Here is a 27,527-nt window from a genome sequence, read left to right on the forward strand (position 1 = left end):
ATCTCTTGTCTTCCAGTTTCCAATAAGACCGTGAAGAATGACTTCCTCATTGCTTCTGGGGAGTGGTTCGACGGTATTCCCTGTCCAACTCGGGCAGGAAACCCAGGTGCGGCGCTTTTAGGATTGATCCTTTTTGGGGAAAGGATTTAGTGTTGAGGGGCTATTTTTTCTGGCTTTCTTTGTAATTGGAAAATTTCATGATCTGACCTCACTTTTCTTGGTTTGCTTGCAGACAAAAGTCACGTTGCTCCTCGGATAAGACTTGTGAACGTGCCAACGCTGAACTATCTTCTCAGGTCGGAGATTTACGTTACCGGGGACGGACAGTTGCGTGCGGCCCATCTGGTTTTGGGCTATCAACCTCTGAGCAGCGCTTTCCAGGCAGTCGGTCACGCTATAAAGGCTGGCAGCCCGAGGCTAGCCAGAATTGACGTGTCCCGGGACGGATTCCTAGCTGACCACGATTTGCCACCAGTTGTGTTGCCAGGTGTCAGAAATCCCTATTTAGCGGAGCAGTTACCTCCGGTAAACGAGCCTGGTGCTGCTGTTTTGGTTGAAGAAGAGGCTGAATCATCTCGTCTTTCCCTTGAAGTGCGCACTGCCCCTCGTCCATGGGACCCAAAGTTGGAGCTGGATGGGCTCGCCATTCCTTACACTGCTTCGGTCCGAGAGTATAATCGTGGCCGGGCAGGGTACGTGGCGGAGGCCTTAGAGCAGCCCCTACTTCTTCCTCGGGACATGGAGGCCTACAGGCGGTGCACTCAGTCCGAGCTCTTCCTATCCCTTAAAAGGGATCTCGCGCTGGTAAGTAATCCTTTTACTGCTTTGTCCATTTACTTGCTCCTGTTAGATTATATATTTTTCTTTTAAGGACGCTCTTGTTTTGTCTGTAGATTACTCAGCAGGTCTTTGTGGCTGAGGAGTTTTGCCGTAATAGCCGCAATCTGGCTGAGGCTGAGACCCAGGCTCGGACAGAGGTGGAGAAAGCCTTGGGGTCCCTCAAGCATGATCACACTAAACTCACGGCTGAGTTCAAGGATTCGGAGAACCGACGTAAAAGTGCAGAGGCTGGCTTGAAGAGTGCCGAGGATCAGGCGAAGGACCAGCGCAAACAACTGTACACGGCTCAGCTTAACCTTAACACCAAGAGGCAGGCAGTGCAGGATCTCAGGACTGCCCTGCAAAAGGTAGAGGATGAGCTGAGGCTGGTAAAGGAGGAGGCCCAGCTGATCCGAGAGGCCACAGAGGCTGAGAAGAATGCTGCTCGCCAGCTCGGGGCCGAAGAGACGGAGGCCAGGCTGTCTGAGGAGATCCCTGAGGTGTGCAGAGAGTACTGCGACATTTCATGGGCTTATGCTCTCGACGCTGCAGGAGTTCCTGCGGATTCGGCCCTAAGGCTGCCCGAGAGCATCTTCTATCCTCCGGAGATCCGAACTAGTCCTGATGAAGCCCAAGTCGCTTCGGAGCAAGACCTGGCGGTGCCTGATGCCGTCCTTGTGTCTGATGTGGCTAAGGATCCTGCCACAGACTCTACCATTGAGGTTCCTCCTCCTCAGCCCGAGCAGAAAGAAGATTCTCCCGCTAAGGCTTAGCCCCCTCTTTTTTTTTTTTTTTTTTTTTTTTTTTTTTTTTATGAGAGTTGTCTTGTTTTTTTCATTCTTTTGTAAGGACCTCTCCTTTTAATGTACTCGGAATATTAATATAAAATGTTCGTTTTGCTTACTAAGAATGTATGTCAATAGCGTTCTTTTTTTAAACATTTGCAACGAGGTAGATACAGGCAAACGGTCAAAATGAAAATGGGTTTTTGGGTTGCTCATTCGAGGGTCGCGATGGTGCTAGACGGTGCGCATGTATTAAAAGTGATTTCCTTTAAGTAATAATCTCCCAATCTATCACAAGTAATAATCTCCCCAAAAGTCTGTGGTCCGAGGAGCCAGGCAGGGCTTAGGTTCTGCTTAAAACTATGACTTGTCATGAGTAATAATTTCCCCTAGAGTCTGTGGTCCGAGGAGCCATGCAGGACTTAGGTTCTGTTTAAAACTATGAGCTGTCATGAGTAATAACTTCCCCTAAAGTCTGTGGTCCGAGGAGCCATGCAGGACTTTGGTTTTGTTTAAAACTTATAAATAGTTGGCTTAAGTAACAATTTCCCCCAAGTCTGTGGTCCGAGGAGCCATGCAGGACTTGGGTTCTGTTTAAAACTTATAAATAATCGGCTTAAGTATTAATTTACCCCAAGTCTGTGGTCCGAGGAGCCATGCAGGACTTGGGCTCTGTTTAAAACTTATAAATAATTGTAATGTAGACTGGCAAGCGGCAAATAGTCATGAAAGAGAACGTATGCTAAGCCATTCTTATTAATAATAATACCTCCTGAGGTTATTTACATTCCATGGTTGAGGTACAGCTTTTTCATCCAAATCCTCTAGGTAGTAGGCGCCTATTCCGGCCACGGATGTGACACGGTATGGTCCCTCCCAATTGGGCCCCAACTTGCCCCAAGAGGGGTTCTTTGCGCTGCCAAGAATCTTCCTCATCACGAGATCACCTGGACCCAGAGGCCGCAGTTTGACGTTAGCATCATACCCTTGTCTTAGCTTCTGGTGATAATAGGCCATGTGAATTGTGGCCTTTTCCCTTCTTTCCTCGGCTAGGTCCAGACTTCTTCCTAACAACTCATCGTTATCACCTGGGGTAAACGAACTAGACCTCAACGTGGGGAAGTTGTTCTCGATTGGAAGCACAGCCTCTGCCCCATAAGTCATTGAGAAGGGAGTTTCACCGGTTGAACGCCGCGGCGTTGTCCGATAGGTCCATAAGACGTGCGGTAGTTCTTCTACCCATCTCCCCTTTGACTCATCCAGTCTTTTCTTCAACCCGTTCACTATGACCTTGTTTACGGCCTCGACTTGCCCATTTCCTTGGGGGTATGCGGGAGTGGAATATCGATTAATGATCCCAAACTCACGGCAATACTCCCTAAAATTCTTGCTGTCAAACTGAAGACCATTGTCGGAAATGAGTGTTCTCGGAGTTCCGAAGCGGGTGATAATGTTCTTCCAGACGAATTTCTGGGCGTCCACGTCCCTGATGTTGGCCAAAGGCTCAGCCTCCACCCATTTAGTGAAGTAATCGGTTCCGACTATTATGTATCGCTTGTTCCCCGCAGCCTTGGGGAAAGGTCCGACAATATCAAGACCTCATTGCGCGAACGGCCATGGACTGGAGAGTGGGTTGAGAACCCCTCCGGGTTGGTGGATATTTGGGGCGAATCTTTGGCACTGATCGCACTTCTTAGCGTATTCCTGGGCTTGTCTCTGCATGTTCGGCCACCAGTATCCTTGGGTGAGTGCCCTGTGCGCCAGCGATCTTCCTCCGGTGTGACTTCCACATACTCCCTCATGCAACTCTTCAAGAAGAGACTCGGATTCTTCTGGATGTACGCAGAGCAGGTACGGTCCAGAGTATGAGCGCCGATAAAGTTTGCGGTCCTCTGATAGCCAAAAACGAGGAGCATTTCTACGTATCTTCTCGGCTTCTAGTCTTTCCTCCGGTAGGATCTCATCTTGGAGGAAATTCCTTAGGGGGTCCATCCAACTGGGGCTCTGTCTTATCTGATGGACTTGGGTCGGGTTTCCACTGATGGGACTGGCCTTAACTAGATCTTCGACTAGGATTACTCGTGGCAAATTACGTGCCGAGGACGTGGCAAGGGTGGCCAGCGAATCTGCATGAGTGTTTACGCTCCTGGAGATGTGCGTTAAACTGAAGGATTCAAAGCTCTCCTGTAGCCATTTGACTTGTCCCAGATACTCTTGCATCCTAGTATCTCGAGCTTCCAGCTCTCCCATCACTTGTCCGACCACTAATCTGGAGTCCGAGAAGGCTTCTATTACTCTTCCACCCAACCTTTGAACCATTGCCATTCCTTGAAGTAAGGCTTCGTATTCGGCTTCATTGTTCGTAGCCGAGAATCCGAGTCTTAACGACTTTTCAATGACAGCGCCGTCTGGCGATATTAAAACTATCCCAACTCCTGATCCTCTCTGGTTGGCCACACCATCCACGTAGACCTTTCAATGCATGGTTTCCCCGGCCGAAATCGCGCCGACCAGTTTTCCGCACATGTCTTTCTTCTCGGTCATCGTTTCTATAGAGGGCTCAGCGAACTCTGCTACCAAGACTGCGAGGACCTGTCCTTTGACGGAGGGTCTGGGCATATATTTAATATCAAAAGCCCCCAGAAGAGCACTCCACATGGCGATCCTTCCTGTGTAGTCAGCACTTCGAAGCACGGCTCGAAGTGGAAGCTGAGTCAGGACGATGACTGTGTGCGCCTGAAAGTAATGAGGAAGCTTCCGGGTTGCATGCACTATCGCCAAAATTGCCTTCTCTAAGGGTAGGTATCGCACCTCGGCTTCATGTAGTGACTTGCTCACATAGTACACCGGTCGCTGTACCCCATTATCATCCCGTATTAGTACCAGGCTTACGGCGTGGGGAGCTACGGCGATGTAGGCAAACAGCACCTCGTCTGCCTCAGGACTGGACATGATGGGTGGTCGGGACAGGTAGTCTTTAAGCTGCTGGAAAGCCTGAACGCAATCCTCCGACCATTTGAACTCCTTCCACTTGTTTATCAGGAGGTAAAAAGGCCGGCATCGATCCGCCGATCGCGATATGAATCGGTTTAATGCCGCAATCATGCCAGTGAGCTTCTGCACCTCCTTCGGGTTCCGAGGAGTCTGTAGGCTGTTAATGGCTTTGATTTGGTCAGGACTTACTTCTATTCCCCTGTGGGTGACCATGTACCCTAGGAATTTCCCAGACCCGACTCCGAACGAGCATTTGGAGGCATTTAGCCGCAAGCGGTGCTCCCTCAAGATAGCGAAGATGGTTCCAAGGTCTTTCACGTGTTCGGACACCCTTTTGCTCTTCACGACCATATCGTCTATATACACCTCAATGATTTTGCCCAGTTGTGGCTCGAACATCCGAGTCATCATCCTTTGGTATGTCGAACCCGCGTTCTTTAGCCCAAAAGGCATCACCTTATAATGATAATTTCCGATGGGCGTCATGAAAGCCGTTTTCTCTTGGTCCTCCAGCGCCAGGGGTATCTGATGATAGCCCTGGAAGGCGTCCAGGAAACTCATTCGAGGGTGCCCCACGGTTGTGTCCACCAATCGGTCAATTTTGGGTAGGGGGAATGGGTCCTTGGGGCACGCCTTGTTCAGGTCCGTGAAGTCTACGCAGACCCTCCACTTCCCCGTCTTCTTCCTTACCACCACTGTGTTTACCAACCATTCGGGATAAAAGACCTCTTTGATAGCCCCTGCCCTTTTTAATTTTGCCACCTCGTCTCTCACAGCACTAGCGTGCTCCTTTGAAGGGCGTCGGGGTGGCTGCTTCCTCGGAGTGGAAGAGGGGTTGACGTTCAAGTGGTGACAAATAAGGCTGGGATCGACTCTCGGGGCATCGTAGGCGTCCCAAGCGAATACATCGACGTTTTCTCTGAGAAATCTGACCAGTTCCTCCTTTTCTTGAGAGGGCAATTCAGAGCCGACCTGAAAGAACTTCTCCGGGTCATCGCTGACAGCAATCTTATCTAGGCCTTCACACCTTATCTTCTCGGCCAGCCCCTCGTTATGCTTCACCGAGGAGGCTGGTTGCTATAAGCTTTTTGAGTCCGAGGTCTCGACCAAGGGCCGATGTAAAATGGCGGCCACCACACACTTCCTGGCCACGGCCTGATCTCCTCGGATCTCTTCTACTCGTCCTTGGGATGGGTATTTTACTTTCTGGTGAAGTGTGGAGGTCACGGCCTCTAGGCTGTGGATCCATGGCCTTGCAACTATCGCAGTGTAGGGTGAATAAGCGTCGACCACGATAAAATTCACCTCCACCACTTCCACCCCAGTCTGTACGGGCAGTCGGATTAGCCCCTTTGGCGTGACAAGCTTCCCCTCAAAGCTGAGGAGGGGGGAATCATAAGCTGTTAAATCTTCTGGCGTCAAGTTTAGCCCTTTGTATAGGTCGGGGTACATTATCTCCACCGCACTTCCCGAATCTACTAACACCCTTTTAACATCAAAACCCCCAATCCGCAAGGTGACCACCAAGGCATCATCGTGAGGTTGAATTGTTCATTCTTTATCCTCATCCGAGAATCCCAGTATCAAAGAGCTTCCCTTTTTTAACCTCTTGGGCTCTCTTTGCCTGCCCATGTAGGGGAAATGATCCACGGCTAATACCCTGGGGATGGGCGGCCCAGTTCTTCCTGGTGCAGCGAGGATGACATGTATCGTCCTGGTGGGGGGTCTTAAAGACACGTCCCTTCGAGGTTCTTGTGCTGCTTGGCCGGGATGGCCGCTTGATGGGTGCAGCAGGTGACGTAACTTTCATTCTCGGACCAATTGATCTAGGTGATTCCACAGACTCCTGCAGTCCTCAGTAGTATGCCCGTGGTCCTGATGATATTGGCAGTACAAGTTCTGATTACGATTGGCAGGGTTTCCAGCCATCTTTCCCGGCCATCTGAAATAGGGTTCATCCCTTACTTTCTCCAGTACCTGTTTTACTGGCTCTCTAAATACGGCATTCACTGTTTGCGGGGTGCTCTGCCCAGCCTGTCGCGGAAAATCTCTCCTCGGCTGACCAGGATTGTGACGTTCCATTCTGAAATCATTTGCCTTAAAGGGGACGACCTTCTCCTTGCCCTTCCTTTGCAGCTGATCCTCCTCCACTCTTTTGTACTTGTCGATCCTATCCATCAGCTGTTGGACGTCAGTAGCTGGTTTCTCGGTGAGGGATTTCCTTAAGCCATGCCCGGTGGGGAGGCCGCTTGTGAACGTGCTGATAGCAATGTTATCATGGTTGTCATCTAAATCGTTATACACCTCCCAATACCTATCCGAATACGCTTTCAGGGTTTCTCCTTCGTGCATGGATAAGGACAGCAGCGAACTGAGAGGTCGAGGGACTCTAGTGTTTGTAATGAAACGGGAGCAAAAAGCTTGAGTGAGCTGCTTGTAGGAGCCCACGGAGTTTGTCTTCAGGCTGTTGAACTATCTCATTGCCATCGATCCCAAGCTAGAGGGGAAGATTTTGCACATCAGGGCCTCGTTTTGCGAGTAAATTGCCATCTTTTGATTAAACTGACTCACCTGCTCCACCGGGTCTGCTTTGCCGTGATAAATGGCGAACGCCGGTTGGTTGAAGCGTCTTGGCATCTTAGCCCCTTCGATTCTATTCGTGAAGGGTGATCTTGAAACCTGATCCAACGCCTTCTTCATGGCGTCGCTCCCCGAACCTTTGCTGGACGGGCGCTCATACTTTAGTACAAGGCGTGGTTCCTTTTCGTAAGAAAAGGTTTCGCTTGGTGGGGTCCTTGACCTTCGTCTGTAACTCACGTCTTCTGGACTAGAAGACTCACCTGAGTCAGAGGGAGATCGTCTTCGCTGCGCACGTCGTAACTTCCTTTTTAGGTCATCTATCTCTCGCTGCATGGCCTGGTGACTATTTCGCCTCTGAGACACGTGACTTCCTATCTGAGTGTGACTCTGGCTCGTCCGGGTGGTATGCACACTCCCTTCACGATTCCCCCTTTCACCTGGGCCAGTTGGGTTATTTTGCCTCTGGGACTCGGCATGTCGTGTCCGTTGGGAGTTAGCTTGGTGAGGATCCTCTTGGTGCGGGTCTAGTTCTGACATGCTTGACCGTTGCACTAGCTGATGCCCTAGTTCTTCCCACAGACGGCGCCAATTGTGGTTGCACGATTTTCCTAGCCCAACTTCTGTTGATCAGGCCTTGGCCCAAAGCACAACCCACAATAAATATTTGTAGAGAATGGGTTAAAGAACTTGGCCTCAATGAAACTAGCAGGTCTAATGCATGTAGTGTACTGTTCGCAGAAGGAAATAAGGACGTAAAGAAAAATTCCTCAAGTCTGATTTTATTTCTTTTCTCCCTCTTACAATTCTGCCGTCCCTTCTTTGAGGGACTCCACTACATTATATCTCTCTCTCCCTCTCATCTCAACCTTACACCTGTTGACCATCTAGACGTCCATCTGAGCACCTGTCCCATCAGACGCCCTTATCAGTCCCTTTGTAAGTTGCAGAGGCCAAGGCGGCACTGTTCAGGAGTCTTTTCCTCATTAATGCGGCCAAGAAGGTGGTTGGGGCGCAATTAATGTGGTGGTAGCTTTCCGTGAGATATTTTGGATTTAATTCATTTTATATGTTGGGAAGGCGAGTTGAAATGGCTAAGCAGAGTTTTTCGTCTGGGCTTCGTGATGTCCGAGGAGGAATTACTTCTCGGACGGGTTTCCATGGAGCTGTTGGGATTGGGTAATGCTGTATACGAGGCTCTTCCTCGGATAGTACGCTCCTCGGACGGGCCTGAGTTTGGAATAGCCCATCATTTTTGGGCCGGCCCCCACAATAATATTCATTTTTTAATAAAAGTTACAAATAACAATTTGTGAATCATTAAAAAAAACATAAAATTTGGAAATTATTCTTTTAGTTTTAAACAAATTTTCTAAACCTTATTTTTTCTGTCTGACAATCCAAAACATCAAAAAACGTAACTAAAAAAATTAATAAAACTTGATAGGCCAAAATCGTATTGACCCCTTGTGATGAATTAGTTGATTAATTAGCAAAGTTTGTTAATTAATCAGATTAACATGCAAATGCGTGATAGCACAAACAAATCACTAATTAAACTAAGTGTGCAGTGGAAAATAAATTAACAAGGTGATTTGTTTACGAATAGGGAAAACCTATACAGCAAAAACCCTACTGAGTGATTTTTAAGGTCACCACTCCCGATAATCCACTATTATCACAACAAGTGGTCACAAGTAAAGGAATCACAGTACCTTATACCAACCTACAGTTGAACCCTTACCCCAATACCCAATTAGATTTATTCTGTAGTGACAATCTCCTTTATAATGCACAGCTCCTAGTACGTGAATAACCAATTGTGCGGATCCCAGTACGCGACTTCAATCACCAACTAGAGAAGGTTGTTGGCTGCAAAGTTTTTCAGTTCATCACACGATGAAGATCGAGAAGCTCCTTGATCACAAAACCCTATGGTGCACAAACAAAGTAGCTTCTTCACAAGAAATATGAATTAGGGTAAATTCTGTCTTTGGTCACAATTTACTTGAACAAAACTTTACTTAACACTTATGCAACTTGTGTTATCTTTGACGGCCCTTAAAATAATCATTTTATATGTCTAGGGTTGTGAGAAAAGAAAACTCAAACACATAATCACAGATTGGAGTCAAAACAGAATTGAAACTTTGTTTTTCATAAACCTTGACAAATACCCTATTTGTCAAGCTGTTGTCGAGCTACTGGCTTCAACAGCTCTTCAAGGCTCGATAGATGCTAGCTGTTGAGTTTTAATGAACAACATTTTTCACAATTGAATCTTAGACAGACTTACATGGCTTTAACACTTGAACTTGAAGCACGATTTCTTGAAATATTAAACACATCCTAGATCTACCCAAATACAAATAAAGTGCGTTTTGTCAAAAAATTAGCCAATTACATAAAATAGTGACATATGTTCCTAACAAGTGACTCACATATGTCCTAACAATCTCTCCCTTTGGTAATTCGTGACAAAACCACAACAAACAAATGGTCATATGAGAGAAGTCATAAATCACTAAACTCATACTCACTTGTTGAATACAATAAAATCTATCCTAACACAAACTCTTGAAAAATTTTGCAAGGAGAGAGTTTATGGCAAGTAGACTTTGACTGTAACACCCCGACCCAATTTTTATAATTAAACTATGTGTTTAAGTGGTTAAGTATTATTAATATTTTAAGCCACTTACTTACAAAGTATTTAATAAACATATTATTTTATAATGTCATTGAATAAGAATTGTAAAGATTATAAATAATTGAAATGACTATTTGTATTATAAATATATAATTAGTATGTGCAAAACTATATTAAGTGGTTAAGTTATGAGATATATATATATATAGTCGTTGGTGTTTCAACTATGCATGATACATGAGATATTATAGTGGAAATTCCACCCACATGCAATCAATTGAAATTCAACACATGTAAAGCCAAATTTTCATGCATGTGAACAAACCCAAAGACCAAGACTTGGACATGCAATCACCAAGAGCCACTTCAATTCTTCCTTGACTTTTCTCAAGGCACTAGAACATCCAAGAAGCTATCTCCCCCTCTATTTTCCATGGGTACACACACACAAATCAGAAAATTCACCACACTTTACACTCTTTTTCTTAAGGAAAGTGCTAGGAAGCTCCCTTGAGTCTTCCTCTCAAGTCCACCGGTTCACACACCAAAAGAAAGACAAAACCCCACCCAAAAGTCTTCCCCTTATCTCATTTTCTTGGTTGCCCAAACAGAAAGTCCAGCAGCAAGAAGGAAGCTCCTTCAACTCTCTCAAGCTCTCTACCTCTCATACTTTCTGGTCCAGCCACTCGGAAAGGGAAATCCTTTCATGTAAGTATATATATATATATATATATATATATGCTGTTTTAAGAAGTTTTGAAATTGTGTTGGTGATTTGTTGAAGGTTGATTAGGGTTTTTTACTAAATAATGATGGTATATGATTAAGGAAGTAAGAAAAAGTTAGCATGAGTATTTTTGATGCTGCTGCTGGGATTTTTGTTGTGTGCATTTTTGCTCTAAATGGTTAAATGACTGTATGTAAGTATTTTATAACATGTCTAATCAGTGTATAAAAATCCCCATATGAAAATACTATCGTTTGATAATTGCTTGTGAATTTACGATAAAACGTTGCAAAGCTGTCACTGTGACAGATTCTGTGTTCATGCATGTTAAATTATGTATTAAATTATATATAGTGAATTTGGATGCTAGGGATAATTCCTATGAAACCTAAGACACTTGTGGTTGTTATTGAATTGGTCTCATAGCATTTGGATTAATCTAAAAATAATGGTTTAATTTATAAGTTGCATGATATCCTGTCAGGACAGATTTGAGTATGCTGTCTTGCGTGATTTTTAGTAAATCATGGGTTTATGCTTTGACTCTGAAATTTTTATGGTATATAATGGACATATAGGGGAGTAGTTCTGTAAATTTGCATGACAATTGGGTATGCGTGAACAGCCCATTTGTATTTTACAAATGAGGCATATGCTGCTGGAATAAAACAGTGAACAGTAAGGGACATGCCTAACTTTGAGGATTTAATTCCAAAGTTAGGGTGAATTTTTTGAGCTATAATTTAATATGCTCATCCTTTGGTATGTTAGAATCATATATAAATTTTATGAATTGGTTTCTCTATGATTTAGTACATCATGTTGTCTGATGAATGCATTTTGTGTTTGTGGGAACCTCTTTGAGGTGGGATTAGGATTTCCTTGATTCTAAGAGATAGGTTTTGAGTTGAATGTGTAAGTTTATGATAAGAAATTATGGATAGTAATAAGCTTTGATATTTGGTTTAGTTGTTACCAATATCCAAGTCTAAGCTCCTTCGACTTTAGGCTCTTGATTCCTCTGCTTTCAGGTAAGGGATAAGTTATATGGGCATTTGGTAAGTCATGAGGTTATTTTAAAGTATATTATGCATTAAAATGTTTTTGATTAGAGATATGGCATATAAGCATTATTCTGACAAAGATATGTTCGTGAGTTTTCGAAAACTTATGTATATGATTTAAGCATATTGATGCTATTACTGATTCCACGAACATGATGTTTAAAGAAAAGAATGGAAATGCTATTATTATGAAATGTTATGTAAAATAAGAAATTTCAGTATGATGTAAAGTATGAAATGTTTTCGGGTTATGTCCTCTGGTAATCTGAACTCGGCTAGTAGGGGTTAATTACTGGCTTTCCATGGAAAAATATATGTTATCTGTTTGGCCATTTAAAGTAGAGGAAATGAGATTGCCCGTAACTCTAATCTGAATAAGGCCTTCTCCCCAATGTGTACGGACGGCGGGGAGGAATAAAACCTTGAGGAGATGTGCCATTAGGCCTCTCAAAGAGGACAATATCATGCACACGAGGTTATCCAAATGTGATGAGGCCTTCTCTGTACAGACTTTTCAGATATGGACTAACCAATATGTTATGAACAACTATGTTATGTTATTAATCATGAGAGAATTATTTTGTTTGAATGCATTACGAAAAGTAAAAGCTCTCATGGCAAGAAGAAGTTTCTGATGAAAAGAAAAGCTGTTCATTAAAGATAAAAGTTCTGAAGTTCTGTTATGCTACAAAGATAAAGATTCTGATGAAAGTACAAGTTATGTTTAAAAGTTATTAGATATCTGTTTTTATGAAACGTTAAGTTTTATGACCATGAAAGATATAGCATTTTATGAGAAGAAGTTTATAAAGAAAAGTTTTCTTATTAGTCAAGATGTTTCTAGTTTAATACAAAGTTGCCGATTATCTGATTTAAGTTAAAATAATTATTTTGTAATGAGAATATATATATGGCGACTTTGTAGGAAATGAAAGAAGTTTTATTCGAAAGGTTTTGGTAATATTAAACCAATAAGAAAAAGGAGAACAATTATTTTCTATGAAGAGCGTATAAGCTATTATTATGAATAGTATAAAATACTATGCATGAAAAGATGTTCTCCTATTCGAATATTCATAGAATGAAAAGATCTGATTTACATGCATCCTTATTAAATTCTCATATATCTTACCTTTACTGAGCTGTGTAGCTCACCCCTTCCACTCTTTCAGTTAGCAAGTTTTATTTTGGAGCAGAGGGAGCCTTAGTCGAGTTTGGAAGGAGCTGGTTTTAGTTTTATATGTATAGATCCTAAATTAGCATTCTGACGTTTGGCTTTATAGTTATTGTGTATTCTAGGATCAAATAAAAGTTGTGTACCTTAAAGTATTAAGAGATGTATTATGTAAAAGTATGGAAATTAAATGATTGGTGGATTATGTTATATTTTGAGTACGGTGTAGATGCTCTGACTATCAAGTGAAAATTTATATCAATAAGTAAAGAAACAAGTATGAAAAGAAAGAGAAAAGCTTTTGTAAGAGTTTTCAAAAAGTTAAGTTGGTTCTTGTTAATATCAGGTTTAGGCTTGATATTAGCATGCCGGTCATGGTCACAAATCCGAGTACCGGGTTTGGGGCGTGACATTGACAATTTGTATTTTTGAAACACTTTAAACAAAACTCATCAATGCATCTTTGTGTGAAATAGAAATAATAGATTGCATACAAGTTATAAGAAACATGTGTATAAAGAAATAAAAGAAACAACATATGTAAAGATAAGTAAAAAGAAAAACATACATCACTATATAAGAAATAGAAGAACAATGTATGTCAATAATGGTCACAAGACCCATGAACAAAATATAAATGTATCTAAAGAGGAGAAAAGAAAAAGATATATAAAATCCTCACTACATCCCTCAATGTGCACTCTCTCCCTAACTATGACTACTTTCATAACCAAAATTACTCCCCCCTTTTTGTCATGAGTGACAAAGGGTAAGAGTGTCAAGTAGACATCTCGTCAATGCTAGAAGAGTTAGCATCTCTATCCTCACCATTATCATCATCGTCAGAGTCGTCATCGTCCTTGGATGCCTCGGGAGGAAGAGGAGAGGGAGGCAAGAATTTCAGTTTTCTAGATTTGACATTCGGCTCAAACTTTTATATTTGTTTAGGGTTTCTTTTCTCACAACCCTGGACATATATAAGGCTTATTTTAAAAGCTGTCACACACGGATACAAAGACCAAGAGATTTATTTTCTCTGTGAGAAACTACTACGTTTGTACACTATAGGGTTTTGTAACCGAGTGCTTCATGATCTTCATTGTTGATGAAGTGAAGAACTTTGCAACCAACAACATCTATTCAAGTTACTGGAGTTAATCACAGATTGCGATCCGTGCAAAGGGTTAGTCACAGATTGGAGATTTGTGTATCAAGGAAAGAAGGCTACTACAAGATCAAGTCCAATTGGGTATTGGAGCAAAGGTTACTGTAGGTTAGTATTTCGGGATAGACTAGGGTAGTTGGTGAGATTCTTTATACTTGTAACCATTTGATTGTTGATTAGTAGATTCTTGGGAGTAATGACTTTAAAATCACACAGTAGAGTTTTTGTCTTGCGAAAGGATTTCCCCATTTGTCAACAAATCATTGTGTCAATTTATTTTCCACAGCATTTAGTTTAATTGGTGATTTATTGGTGCCTTCACGATTTGCATGCAATTGAACCTAATTAATCAACTTGGGTAATTGAATTAATTAACCGTGGTCAAGCTATCTCAACCCAACAAAAAGAAAGGATTTTAGATCTAAAGCATTTAATAACAACTAACATAGATCTAAGATTATATCATGAACATCCTAAATCTATATGGTCAAACATGTGAATCAAACAATCATTGTATTTTAATCATGGAACAAAAACTTAAAAGAAAATTCATACCAGAGATTGATATTCACATGTTAACATGGAAAGCATAGTTAGATACACATGCTAATAAAAGAATAAACATTCAAATATGCATGTTAATAAAGAAGTAAAAGTAATACATGCATCAATTACACAAACGAATTCTACAGGGGAAATTGCTTTAGAGTCAGAGAGAGTGAATCTCTCTAAGTCCTAAAGAATTATCACTTAACAAAAAAGAAAATCTTAAAGTCAAACTTCCAGAGTTTCTTTAATGTTAAGGGGTACAGGGGTGTTGAATTTTGGGTTTTCTCTTTTATTTATAAAGGTGTATCTGCTTAAAAAACAAGCTAGGGTTTCCTTAGAAGCCAGCAAAGACGAATTGGGTTAGATATTATCCCTAAAAAATGGAATCTAATGAGTTTTGACCTAAGCAAAACATATCTGAGCCAACTTTTTAATCTGTGCTGATCGGCACTTCTCAACTACTAATTGGCACTTGAAAAGTGTTGATCGGCACTATTGAAGTGCCAATTGGCACTCTTGAGTGCTTCGTCCAGTTTTGCCTCCTTACACATTTTGGACTCTTTTTTGGGCGTTTTTCTGAATCGGGAATTGTACTTGGACATGTTTTCGACTATATACATGATAAAATCCATTTTAATTTGATAATTAGATCCTTAAAAATAATTATCTCAGTGATAATTACCCTAAAAACTTAATTAATCAATCCAATTTCAACATTATTAGATTACTCATTTTATTCCCATACAACCAAACTTATTTTAATCAAAATCAACAACCAATCACAGAAATTTATTTAATTAATTTTAGTTTTCAACCAATCAAAATTAATGTCTATTAATTATGCAAGATCAGCTCCACCCAAGTAAATGCATGTAGACCGTGAAAACTTGATCTTGTAATATCTTTCAATCCAACAGTCTACTTTGGAAATCGAGCATATCGTCGCGATTGTTAGAATCTCAAGATCATTTTTATGATATGTGATTAATGACTTAATGCATGGAATGAAATCATGATTTTTGGGTACTTAGAATGATTATTTTAGTCATCACCCAAGTAGGGATGGCAATAAAAGTCCGACACGCGGATGCCCAGTCTAGCCCGACCCTAATGGGTCAGATTTTACCTGGCCCGATAAATAATAGGGTCAGGTATGGGTCTTTAAAAAAAAAAAAAATCCAAAGTGGGTCCGGGTCAGGTCCGGGTTTTTGTCATACCCGGCCCGGACTCAACCCATTTAAGTATAAAATTACCAAAAACCCCATTTATATTATGAGAAATGATATGTCTACAACATTTTTACAACAAATCCTAAGTGGCAGGTTGTTATTGGTTGTTATTGTTGGGGTAAAAAAGTAATCTTAGTGTTAGTTTCAAATTTGAACCAATAATAACTAACCACCTGTGATTTGTTGTAAAAATGTTGTAGACGTAGCATCTCTCTTATATTATTAATAAAAAAACCCTACTTCCTCTCATATACCACACTCGGCCCCCATCCATTTCTCTCACAGCCTCACTCTCCTCTCCCTCTCTCGCTCACTAAATCACCCTCTTCTCCCTCTCTCACTCACTCACAGACTCAACCTCAAGCTCTGACTTCTGTCACTCACCGTCGCCATCACACAATCTCACCGCCGGCCTCAAGCTCTGTCACCGCCGGTCACAGGTTTGTTTCTCTCTTTCTTTGTCTTCTCTGAGCTCCGATCTGTCTTCTCCAAGTGTAGCTCAGCCAAGATCTACGACCGCCAAGATCTCTCCTTTTTTTTTCTTTGTTTTTTTAGGTTCGTTACTTGGTGCCTAAAAGGGGTATTATTGTGCATCTTCATTTGTGGGATCTATCTTGTAGATTTTTGAACTTGATGTAATGGTCCCAGATTTGGATTTGGGGGATTTATTTTGTATATGAACTTGTGGCAAATTTTGTTGTAAGGAAGAATTTTTTTTTTTAATGTATTTTGGTTATGTATATAGGATTTATGTTTGGGTTTGTGATTTTTATGTATTATTTCTTGTGATTTCTGTATTTGGGTGTGTTTTGAAAGGGAAAATGAGAAATCTAAAAGTAAATTATTGTAGATTTATGTGAAATTTGAAATCTAAAATTATTGAAGAAATCTAAAATAATTATTGTAAATTAAATTAGTGTAGAAATTTGAGATTTATTAAATTAATTACAATTTTTTTTTTAAAAAAAATTTGGGCCACGGTTTAGGCCATTAGGACTTAGGATTGGGCCCTAAAGTGGGCGGGGCCCGACGGGCCGGGTTTGGAGCCTAGAAAAAAAATCCATTTATTAACTAGGTCGAGTTCGGGTAACGGATACAGGCCCGCGGGTCGGGTTCGGGTATAAAGAAACCCGGCTTGAACCCGACCCGTTGCCATTCCTACACTTAAGGTTAAATTATGGTGCAAAATTGAGTGTCTACACAGATGGACTTGGCTATAGCAAGTAGAGCCCTCTTGATTCCTTACCTAGACCAATAATGTTCCAATGAACAAGGTCCTAGATGAAACAAAATGATCCAAGAAAAATGAGACAACAAAAGGTGACTTTGGTTAACTAAGTAACAGAAATGAGATTGAAACTAAAAGATGGAACACACAAAACACCATATAAAGTCAAGGTTTCTGATATTTGAACAAATCCTATATGAGTAACTAGAGCAATTTCTCCATTTGGCAAATATACAAAGGTGTTTATAGTGGATGTGATGGTGGTTAAAAGGGACACTGAGTGAACCATGTGGTATGTAGCACCAATGTCTATGATCCAATCTAAGGATTTGTAGGCTTTTCTATCAATTATATGTGCAGAGAAAATGTAATGAGACATATCTGGAGGGTACCGAAAGGTGTTACCTAAAAAGTTGCTAGGATATTGAGCCAAAGGCATTGAGAGGACTCATGATAGTAGCAGCTTGATGACCACCAGAGGTATCTTTACAGGACTGAGAAGTGAGAAAATATAACAGATGTTCACACTGTGATTGTGAAATTGGGCATTGAGGAACACCAAACTGTGGCTGTGGCATACTGAGATGAGGTTGTGATCCATTGAAATGTGGCTGTGCACCACTGAATTGTGACTGTGGGCGGCTAAATTGTGGTGAGTAACTCATCATACAAGTCAAGTTGGGAGGAGTAGCTTGAGAACTAAAATTCCCAAAACATCCATTGGTAGACACAGGATTCCCAAAAGTTACATTAGTAGAAACTTGATTAGCTAATAGTTTTCCTTTTGGTTTGTAACCAGGTGGATAACCATGCACCTTGTAGCATTTGTCAGCAATATGACCCACAATTCCACATATGTACAAATAGGTCTTTCTTAGAATTTCCCCCTTTTCCACCTTTGTGAGCATGATTTCCTCCTTGATAATTCTGATTTCCACCTTCACCTTGATAACCCTTAGGATGATTAGGATTATTGACATACAAGGCTGTTGGCTCAACAATCATTACAGTATTTTGGCCAATTTGCATTCTTTTCTTTTCTTGCGAAATCAAAGAATATATTTTGCTAATGGAGGGAAGGGGCTTAGTCAACAAAATCTGAGTTTTAACACTTCCATAACCTATGAAGCACGGACGCGGCACCGGAGGTGCCGCACCCGCGTCGGACGCGGCCGGACGCGGCGACGCGCGAGGGACGCCGTTGCCCGCGCATCCGGCCGCGTCCGACCGAGTCCTGCCACGTGGCAGGCTCGAGATCTGGCCCGACTCGCGTCGACTCGCGCCGATGCGGCTCCGACTCGGGCCGACTCGGGCCGTATCGGCAGATATCGGCCGATTCAGGCCGAAACGGCCGAAATTTAAAAAAAAAAAAAAAAAAAAAAAAAACACTCAGAACGCACCGTTTAATCTAAACCCTACTCGTTTCTCACTCTCATTAGCTCTCTGCCTCTTTTTCATTAGTTCTCTCATCACTACCTCTCTCTCATTCCGTCTCACTCTCTCTTGCTCTGATCTCTGCGACTCTGCCTCTGTCTCTGGCTCTTTGCTTGGCTGGTTGCTGTGACTTTGTTCTTCATCTCATTCTTTCTTCAACTCTCTCTCACGCATTCTTAACTCAGGTACCTTTTAATCTTAGTTTGATCTTTGATTTCAATGATTTGTGATTTGTGAATTTGTGAGACTGATTTGTGAATCTTAGACTCTTAGTTTTCAATCTTAGACTGATTTGTGAGACTGATTTTATCTTAGTTAAGTTAGTACTTATTACTCATTGTGAATTTGTTTTGTGAATATGTTTTGTGAATCTGTTTTGTGAAGAATGGTGAATCTGTTTTGTGAATGAACTTGGGTTTGATTTATGTATAATTTATTTAATTAATACTTAATACTTAATAGTTATTATTTGTAGGTTAAATTGAATCTATTGAATTTTCAATGGATGAAGTTACTAGCTCAGAAACTTCATCTCAAGAGCTGCCAAATGCTGAATGTCCTCTTTGGCAGTATGTGACTAAAGTAGAAAAACCACCGGGTGCTACCGTTAAAAAAGGGGGAAACACATACTTTAAGTGCAATTATTGTGGTGTGGTTTATTTGGGATCCTATTCTAGGGTTAAGGCTCATTTGTTAAAAATTACTAATAAAGGTATTAAAGCATGTCCTAATGTGACACCGAGCCATAGGTTGGAAATGCAGCGAATGCATGATCAAGTTAAGAAGGATAAGTTAGAGAGTGAACAGAGAAGTCGAATTCCCTTACCCCCACCTATCCCAGGCCGTGGGCCTATACCTCTTTCCCCATTTCGGAGACAGGAAGGGAGTGATAGTACAAATCCGATTGATGGTAAGAGGAGGAAGGTGGCTGGGATTTCTCCTATTGAGAAAGCATTCCAGAATACTACTAGATATGAATTGGATAGTAGAATTGCTAGGATGTTTTACACTGGTGGGCTTCCATTTAACTTTGCAAGGAACCCACATTATCGTAATTCCTATGCATATGCTGCTACTCATAACATCCCAGGTTATGTTCCTCCTGGATACAGTGCCTTGAGAACAACACTTTTGCAAAAGGAAAGAGCTCATGTTGAAAGACTCTTGAAGCCAATTAAGGATTCTTGGCTTGAAAATGGTGTAAGCATAGTTTCTGATGGATGGTCAGATCCACAAAGAAGGCCTCTTATTAATATTATGGCTGTATCAGATGGGGGTCCGGTGTTTGTAAAGGCAATTGATGGGTCGGGTGAGTTCAAAGACAAGCATTATATTGCTGGGGTGTTGAGGGATGCTATAAAAGAGATTGGACATGAAAAAGTTGTCCAAGTCATCACTGATAATGCTAATGTGATGAAATCTGCTGGAGCTCTTATTGAAGGTGAGTATCCTAAAATATTTTGGACACCCTGTGTTGTCCACACTCTCAATCTAGCTTTGAAGAATATTTGTGCAGCAAAAAACACTGAAAAGAATGAAGTTACATATGAGGAATGTAGTTGGATTACACGTATTGCTGATGATGCATCTTTCATACGTGTTTTTATTATGAACCATTCAATGAGGTTGGCAATGTTTAATGAATTTAGTCCATTAAAATTGCTCCAAGTTGCTGATACTAGATTTGCTTCAATTGTTATAATGCTGAAAAGGTTGAAGTTGATAAAAAGATGCCTTCAAGCCATGGCTATTAGTGAGCAATGGGCTTCTTATAGGGAGGATGATGTTGGAAAAGCTGTAAAGGTGAAAGATATGATTCTAAGTGATCTTTGGTGGGATAAAGTTGACTATATCCTTGAATTCACAGCACCTATTTATGATATGCTACGAGTAGCCGACACAGATAAGCCTTGTCTTCATCTTGTGTATGAGATGTGGGATTCAATGATAGAGAAGGTGAAGACAGCAATATATCGGCACGAAGGCTTGGAAGATGGTGAGTATAGTTCATTTTGGAGTGTGGTGTATGATATACTCATTGATCGATGGACTAAAAATTGTACACCACTACATTGCTTGGCTCATTCCTTAAATCCTAAGTAAGTACATTTATTTTCTATTTTCCTTAGTTTCCTCTTCTAGTAAAACATACGTTTCATCTATATTTGTTTTTTACTCTTTAACTAGGTATTACTCCATTGAATGGCTTTCGGAGAATCCAAAACGCATCTCGCCACATCGGGATCATGAAATTTCTATGGAAAGGAGCAAGTGTTTGGATCAATACTTTGAAGATGAGAGTGAATTAAAGGCAGTGAAGTGTGAGTTTGCTTCATTCTCAGGAGGGAGGTTTCCTTCACCAGATGCCTTGACAGATAGGTGGGGCTTACTACCTTTGATTTGGTGGCAATACCATGGCTCCGCATTTCCAATTCTTCAATCCCTTGCCTTTAAACTTCTTGGACAACCTTGTTCATCCTCATGTGCTGAGAGGAATTGGAGCACATACAAATTCATTCATTCCTTAAAAAGAAACAAAATGGCTCCTGCACGCGCTGAAGATTTGGTCTATGTGCATTCTAATCTTCGACTCTTGTCAAGGCGCAATGAGGAGTACGTAAATACATCAACAAAGATGTGGGATATTGCAGGAGACTCTTGGAATGAGAGTGACATACATGGAGGAGCTGGCATTCTTGAGAATGCAGCCCTTACACTTGATGAGCCAGAGTTGGAGGCTATGGTTATTGGAAATGCTAACACTAGTGTTACTACTAGTGAAAGTGAAGTTCGAAGTGAAGCTATTGATGTTGATGTTGATGATGATGCTAGTATTTGATTGTCTTGTTGATGATCTTTTATTTTGTTTTAGTTTCAAATTTGCAAGTTGTATTCTAATTTCCGAACATCATGAATGTTTTAGTTTCAATCTTATGGGTTGTGTTTAATTTATGAACATCATGTTTTAGTTATTATCTACTATTGTCTATTGCTCTTAAATTTGGTATATATTTGTATAATGTAAAAAAGTATGCTTAGCAATATATTAAAAATATAAATAAAAATATTTTTAATAATTTTTTAATCGCCGAGTCCCGCCCCCGCCGCACCCGCACCCACCTTTTTCAAAAATTGCCGAGTCCCGCACCCGCACCCGCACCCGCACCCGAGTCCCGAAACACACCCGTGCTACATAGTCCATAACTATCATTTAGTCCCATAAGAAAATGGAAAACATGATCCTTTTGTTGAGCATCTAACTGAGTTGTTGAGAACCACAAGTGCAACCACAAGTACAAGAAGGAAAAGGCTGATAATTCACAAATTCATCCCAAAGAATCTTGAATTTTGTGAAGTAAGAACTTACAAAGAGTTGGCTTTGTGAAAAACGAGCAATTTCTTTTGGAAGCTCAAACGGTCTTGGAACATTCCCTTGTGCAAACCTATCTCTCATGTCAATCCAAAGATCCCTGGCTGTGTTGATGTATATATCACACTAGCTGCAATTTCCTTGCTCAACGAATTGGTCGGCCAAGAAAGAATTGTTGTATTGGATCTATTCCAGGCATTGAACAAAGGAAAGGAAGGATCTGGCATAGGGATTTAACCATTCACAAATCCAAACTTGTTTCTTTCACTCAATGAAAGAAGCACAACCCTAGACCAACTTGGATAATTCTCAGTACTAAGCAGAGGCTGAGAAACAATAACAGTTCCTGGATTATCAGCAGGTGGGAGAAAATAAGGGCTTGAAGGATTTGAGTTTTCATTATCCATTTTAGAAGATGAAGTAGTGGTTTGTGAAGGAACTCTATGGCTAGAGGTGTTTAAGGAATCGGAATTCCGGAATTTGCATTTGCGTTGGAAGCCATTGATGAGCTTTAGAGCTCTGATACCATAACAAAAACAGAGAGAGCGCCTTCTAACTGAATTGGAATCTTATTGATCAAAACAGAAAAATGGGCAAGCTTAAGAGGATAATTACAAAGCTCTGTTATATATACTAATCCTATTAGAGCGGGAAAGTAAAGCTAAAACTAACCGACAGAAATTCTAATACACCAATAATATAACTACACATGTTCTAATTACAGAGTAATACAAGCACCGTGACATTACTAATTCTAGACGACATCATTTTTAACCTTTTTTTTTCTTTCTTCTAATCATTTCTTCCCGCTGAGTATTTTCTTTTTGAAGCTATACACCAGAGGAAATAGTAAGATTTTACAGGTTTACAACAAACTCCCTCCATATCTAGAAATAGAAAATTTTTTCCATTGGAAATCTAAAGGCTTTTTGTTTGACACTTACTTAGCACCTCGGTCGAGCCAACTATAGACAAAGAGCCACAAAGACACTCGCCTGATACTTTCTCAAGCCAACTTCAGAAAAAGAACCACAGAGCCTTGCTTGACGTTTGCTTAATACTCGCTTAAGCAAATTAATGCAAATTTTTTTTCTTACTTTCATAATTGGATTCTTGTTCAATCCAACTTCTAATATTTCAACCTGCTTATATTTATCAAATATACACCATAAGCAGATTTTTAGTTCTTAAGCCAGAACTAAGATGAGAAGTGGCCCTAGTAAACCACAATGGGAAAGCAACTTAAATTGAGCAAAGCTTGAGAGCCTAAATATAAGGTCATCTATAAAGGTTCGTGATTACATCCCTATTATATTTCGGCATGCATGTGAAAGTGAAACATGCCCTAACATCCTCGGAAAAGTGATCATCACTTTCAAATATATAGTAAGGTGGGGCAAATTATATAAACTATGTCAGGACACAACTATTGATACGTTCAACAACTCTTCTGCATGAGATATTTGATTTTTCTCCTGTCGGCAGTGAGTGAGTGTGTGTTAAGATGTTTCCCGTGGACAGATTGTGTACTTCTTTATGGAAATTCAAATTCCAATCTTATTTCATCTCCTAATACAACAATGACGTAGCTCAGTTTTCAATTCCCAAATTATAATCTTCTTGAAATCATACAACGTAATTAACTGCTTGGTACACAAATTGTTTAACCAGAAGCAGATAGAAAAAAGCCTGGTGAGTTACAATTGTACATTTTCATGCTTGGTTCACATATTTTGAAATGATTGCATGGAAATATAGAACAACAAAAGAAAAAAGATTATTAAGCATTGCGAAAAGAAAAAAAAAAAAAAACTAAGAAAATAGTGCAATAATATCTATCAATAAAAATAACATTATGGCATGGTAACTTGATTGATTCCACCATTCGACTAAAATTTTATTCTAAACTCATGTGATAAACCGATAATAACTTGTTTTGAGTACAATCACAAGCAGAATTCACTGTAAAAAAAATGACAAATTCGTCAATGTCTTGCATTGCCTTTCCTTGGTATCTTTTAAGAATAATCTTGAAGACAAAACTAACATCAAGATATTATATTCAATGTTCATTTTTTCAGAACAGAATAACGATGTCTAGTCATTGAACTTAAATTTAGAATATCAATTTAAAAATTTGCACAAGGAGAGATTGTTGAGTGTATATATATATATATGTGTGTGTGTAAATGGGAAGTTCCGCCAAGAGTATTGTGGCTTAGTAATACTATTCACTCTCATGCAGAGAATCTGCATTCAAATCCCTCTTGTAAAAAAAAATCTTAAAAAAAATGAGTGGAAGTCTTATATACAGGAAAAAAAAAAATTAATATAATATAATTGAACCCAAACACGCACTGTTAAATGGATTTATCATCACAAATATAATAAATTATCACAATACTTTCCTCTAAACCAAAATGGATTTATCACCATAAATATAATAAATTATTGGAAAGGCTTTTGAAAAAAAAAAAAAAAAAAAGCAATAAAGGCTTAAAAGCTAGGATTATTAGTTAATTACAGAATTAGAAGAAAAACAAAGTAAATAACAAGTACAGATATCATCCCATCAAGATCCAAACAAACAGAGGACCAAAACATAGCACAGCAGAAGAAGCCATCAACTTTTTCTCAATTAGTAGTTGGGTCCAGAGGTGGATAGACATAGAGCTTACATCCATCCCTCATCTGCAATCGTTTAAGCATCATTGCCAATTTTGGAGAGGGATGTAAAACTTCCACATCCTGCAAAGCAGTTAAGCGCCATAGTTTGTTGAGGGGCATCTCAGAAAACTCGCATCGCTCGATGACCAAACGTTGAAGGCTTGGCATTGCACCTTTCCCCATAGTCCATTCTGAAACATCTACGTTTGCCATTTTAAAGATTTCGAGTTGATGAAAACTATTTTCATCGCAATTCACAGTCATTTTACTGACTCCTTCATTGATAGTTCCTACTAGTTTGAGTACTCGAAGGTTGGTAAGGCTACTCAACACCCTCATGACGCCTGAAGATAAGCTTGTGCATACTATGGTTATCTTCGTGAGGGTTAACTCGACTGAAATTGGTCTTGAAAACTCACTAAGCCTATAAGTTTTCAAAGTTTGTAGATGACGCAAGGGAAGGAGGCTTGTCAAAAGCCCTGACTTTGTTGAATCCGTCAATCCTAAAGAATACAATCCTAATTTTCTAACACTAGGAAATTTGGCCTTGGCAAAGAGACTTTCAATGACTTGATTTATAACTATACCAGTAAGGACCTGAAGATTGGGTAAACCCACTCTATTGTCAGTTCTAGGTAGGCATGTAGACCCATTTAGATACAAATGCCTCAATTTTTGTAACTTCCATATCCCCTTGGGCAAGAATTTTGATTTTATTGTAGAATTTCTCATGTCCAACATCTCTAGATTCCAAAGGTTGCATATGGAATCTGGAATCACATGAAGCCTACAAGATTGAATGCTCAAGTACCTCAAAAGGATCAGGTTTTCAATCTCATTGGGGATTAAGCAACAAATGCCCATATTCATGAGCTCTACCACCCGAACCAACTTGTTACTTTTGCATAGCCGTTTCAAGTAGCTCTTATCAAGAGGAATCTCTAGTGTGTCAACCCCCCCAAAGCTTATTAAAGAACGACAATTTGAAGGCTCACAAGGGTTGGAAGAAATGTCTAGATAATTGGCATAATGGATGGAAATTCTACGAGATTTGCACATGGGTGAAAGTTTAACATCCGAGTGAACCTCAAGAAACTTCTCTTCAGCGCTCTCTGATATACAAAGGTCCCGTAGAAGATCATGTATACGACATGTTTTGACACCTCCATCTAACCTTTTTGTTGCCACTTGAATCAGGCTTCGATCAATGAGTTCCTCCAAGTAGTCTTCAGCAACATCCTCCATATTTCTGTTTCTAGTTTGTTGTATGAATCCCTCGGCTATCCAAAGTCGGATTAGTTGCCTCATAGGTATCTCAAAGTCTTCAGGGTAGATACCAAGATATAGAAAACATGGTTTCAAGCGTCGAGGTAAGTAGTCGTAGCTTAGAGCCAATATGTCTCTACAAGATGATGTATCCTGACCCAGATACCAATTGACATGGCCAATCAATTTTGACCATGTTCGATGAGTTTTTTCCTTATTCGCCAAAAGACCCCCCAATACCACAATAGCAAGTGGTAGACCATGACAACTTTTCACAATTTGTCTCCCTAGAGTTTCAAGTTCTGGAGGACATGTAGCTCCTCGGAACACCTTCTTAGTGAAGAGTTCCCAACTTTTATCTTCCTTAAGAAATGGGATTTCATAAGGGGGAACATGAGTACTATTAAGACTACTTGCATGTACTGCCACTTCTTTTATTCGGCTAGTGATCAATATTCTACTTCCACTCAAGTTATCAAGAAATGCTGAACTTACCTCATTCCATGCTTCAGTTTTCCAAATGTCGTCTATGACAAGGAGGTATCTCTTATTTTTCAAGCATTCAAGCAGCAAACTTTTTAATTCATTTTCAGACATATCTTGCAATCGTACACCATTCTTGCGGTAAAAATCTTGCACGTAGCCTGACAATAACTTTTTCAAGTCATGGTCTAGTATGGATTCCAAGAACCCAAGCCATGCCTTTCTGAATTCTTCATCATTCATTTCATTGATACTGATTTCCAACTTCACTTTCATTGTCCCTTTCAATTTATCATTTGAACGATACATAGCTTCCAAATCGTGGACTAATTCCTCTTTCAATTCGGCTCTCAACACCACTCTTGGCACTGGTATCAAATCCTTCAACATTTCAAGCAACAGATCTCTGATTCTATATTCTTGAGATACATAAACCCACCCAAGGAAGTCAAAGTAATTCTTGACATGATTGTTGTTGTAGATCTTCCTAGCAAGAGTGGTCTTACCTAAGCCACCCATGCCAATGATTGAAACAACATTACGTTGTGAACTCCCTTCGATAAGCCGCTTCACCAATAGCCCTGTGTCATGATCGAAGCCCACCACTTGACCTTCCTCTACATATCTCCTGCGTCGGTGCAGAATCTCCTCCACTTCTGCATCTCCTCCAGATGATTCAGCTATTTCTATGCCGTACTTGCTCCTATTTTCATAAATTTCCTTGATGATATTCTTGATGCTCTCTATCTTGCTTGCAACCTCGTGAAATGCGATTGCTCGGTCACAGGAATGGATTAACTTCCTCAGCTTGCTTCTTCTTCTTCTGTGCTTTGTCACAGTTGTGATGAATGTATCAATAACATCCTCAGCCTCATAGGCTACGTCCCTGATTTGGCTCACTACCTCCTTCACCAACTTGTCATGTCGTTTCCCTTCAGTATTTTGGAGGAAGACGTTGATCAGAGACAGCTCGTTCTTAAGCAATTTGACTTGATCCTCTACTCCACCTAGCAATTTTGATTCTTGGGTGAGCAACTGAGTCAGGTTCTGCAACAAGAAACTCACAACACTGTCTGCCATATCTGCTTATTTTCTACAACTGCAGATTTTTTTTTTTCTCAAGGGAGAGGGTTGTGGGGAAGGGAAGGTTGATTTTTCCTCATCTAAAGTCTTTGAAGAGTGACGACAAAAACTCTTAGCTGGAAAGTTTATGTAACATGGTAAATTCATGTCTTCTTTTCCATGCATTTTCGAAGAAGCGTGGTCCCTATCTTCCCTTTAGTGTTGGTGGGTTCCACTCAGCAATGAAGCAAGTAGTAATTAATTTGACTCACCTACCTTTCTTC

At 40.4% G+C, this 27,527-nt stretch overlaps 3 protein-coding genes and 1 long non-coding RNA gene across 4 annotated transcripts; 3 read left to right on the forward strand and 1 right to left on the reverse strand.

Moving 5' to 3' along the window:
* Nucleotides 1-618: 618 nt before the first annotated feature.
* Nucleotides 619-1,675, forward strand: LOC126705864 (uncharacterized). The gene is made up of 2 exons (XM_050405087.1): nt 619-804; nt 894-1,675. The coding sequence occupies exons 1-2, from the start codon at nt 739-741 to the stop codon at nt 1,590-1,592; spliced, it is 765 nt and encodes a 254-aa protein (XP_050261044.1). The 5' UTR covers nt 619-738; the 3' UTR covers nt 1,593-1,675.
* Nucleotides 1,676-10,219: 8,544 nt separating this feature from the next.
* LOC126705866 (uncharacterized) lies at nt 10,220-13,000 on the forward strand. The gene is made up of 2 exons (XR_007648444.1): nt 10,220-10,533; nt 11,522-13,000. It is a non-coding gene; the product is annotated as an uncharacterized LOC126705866 (long non-coding RNA).
* A 5,896-nt stretch (nt 13,001-18,896) lies between these two features.
* Nucleotides 18,897-21,327, forward strand: LOC126705048 (uncharacterized). The gene is made up of 2 exons (XM_050404007.1): nt 18,897-20,494; nt 20,583-21,327. The coding sequence occupies exons 1-2, from the start codon at nt 18,897-18,899 to the stop codon at nt 21,232-21,234; spliced, it is 2,250 nt and encodes a 749-aa protein (XP_050259964.1). The 3' UTR covers nt 21,235-21,327.
* Nucleotides 21,328-24,399: 3,072 nt separating this feature from the next.
* LOC126705049 (probable disease resistance protein At1g58602) lies at nt 24,400-27,261 on the reverse strand. The gene has a single exon (XM_050404008.1). It carries the CDS (start codon nt 27,259-27,261, stop codon nt 24,400-24,402), a length of 2,862 nt encoding a protein of 953 aa, XP_050259965.1.
* Between the last annotated feature and the right edge of the window lie 266 nt (nt 27,262-27,527).

Source organism: Quercus robur, chromosome 11 (assembly GCF_932294415.1).
Source record: "Quercus robur chromosome 11, dhQueRobu3.1, whole genome shotgun sequence".
Lineage (NCBI taxonomy): Eukaryota > Viridiplantae > Streptophyta > Magnoliopsida > Fagales > Fagaceae > Quercus > Quercus robur.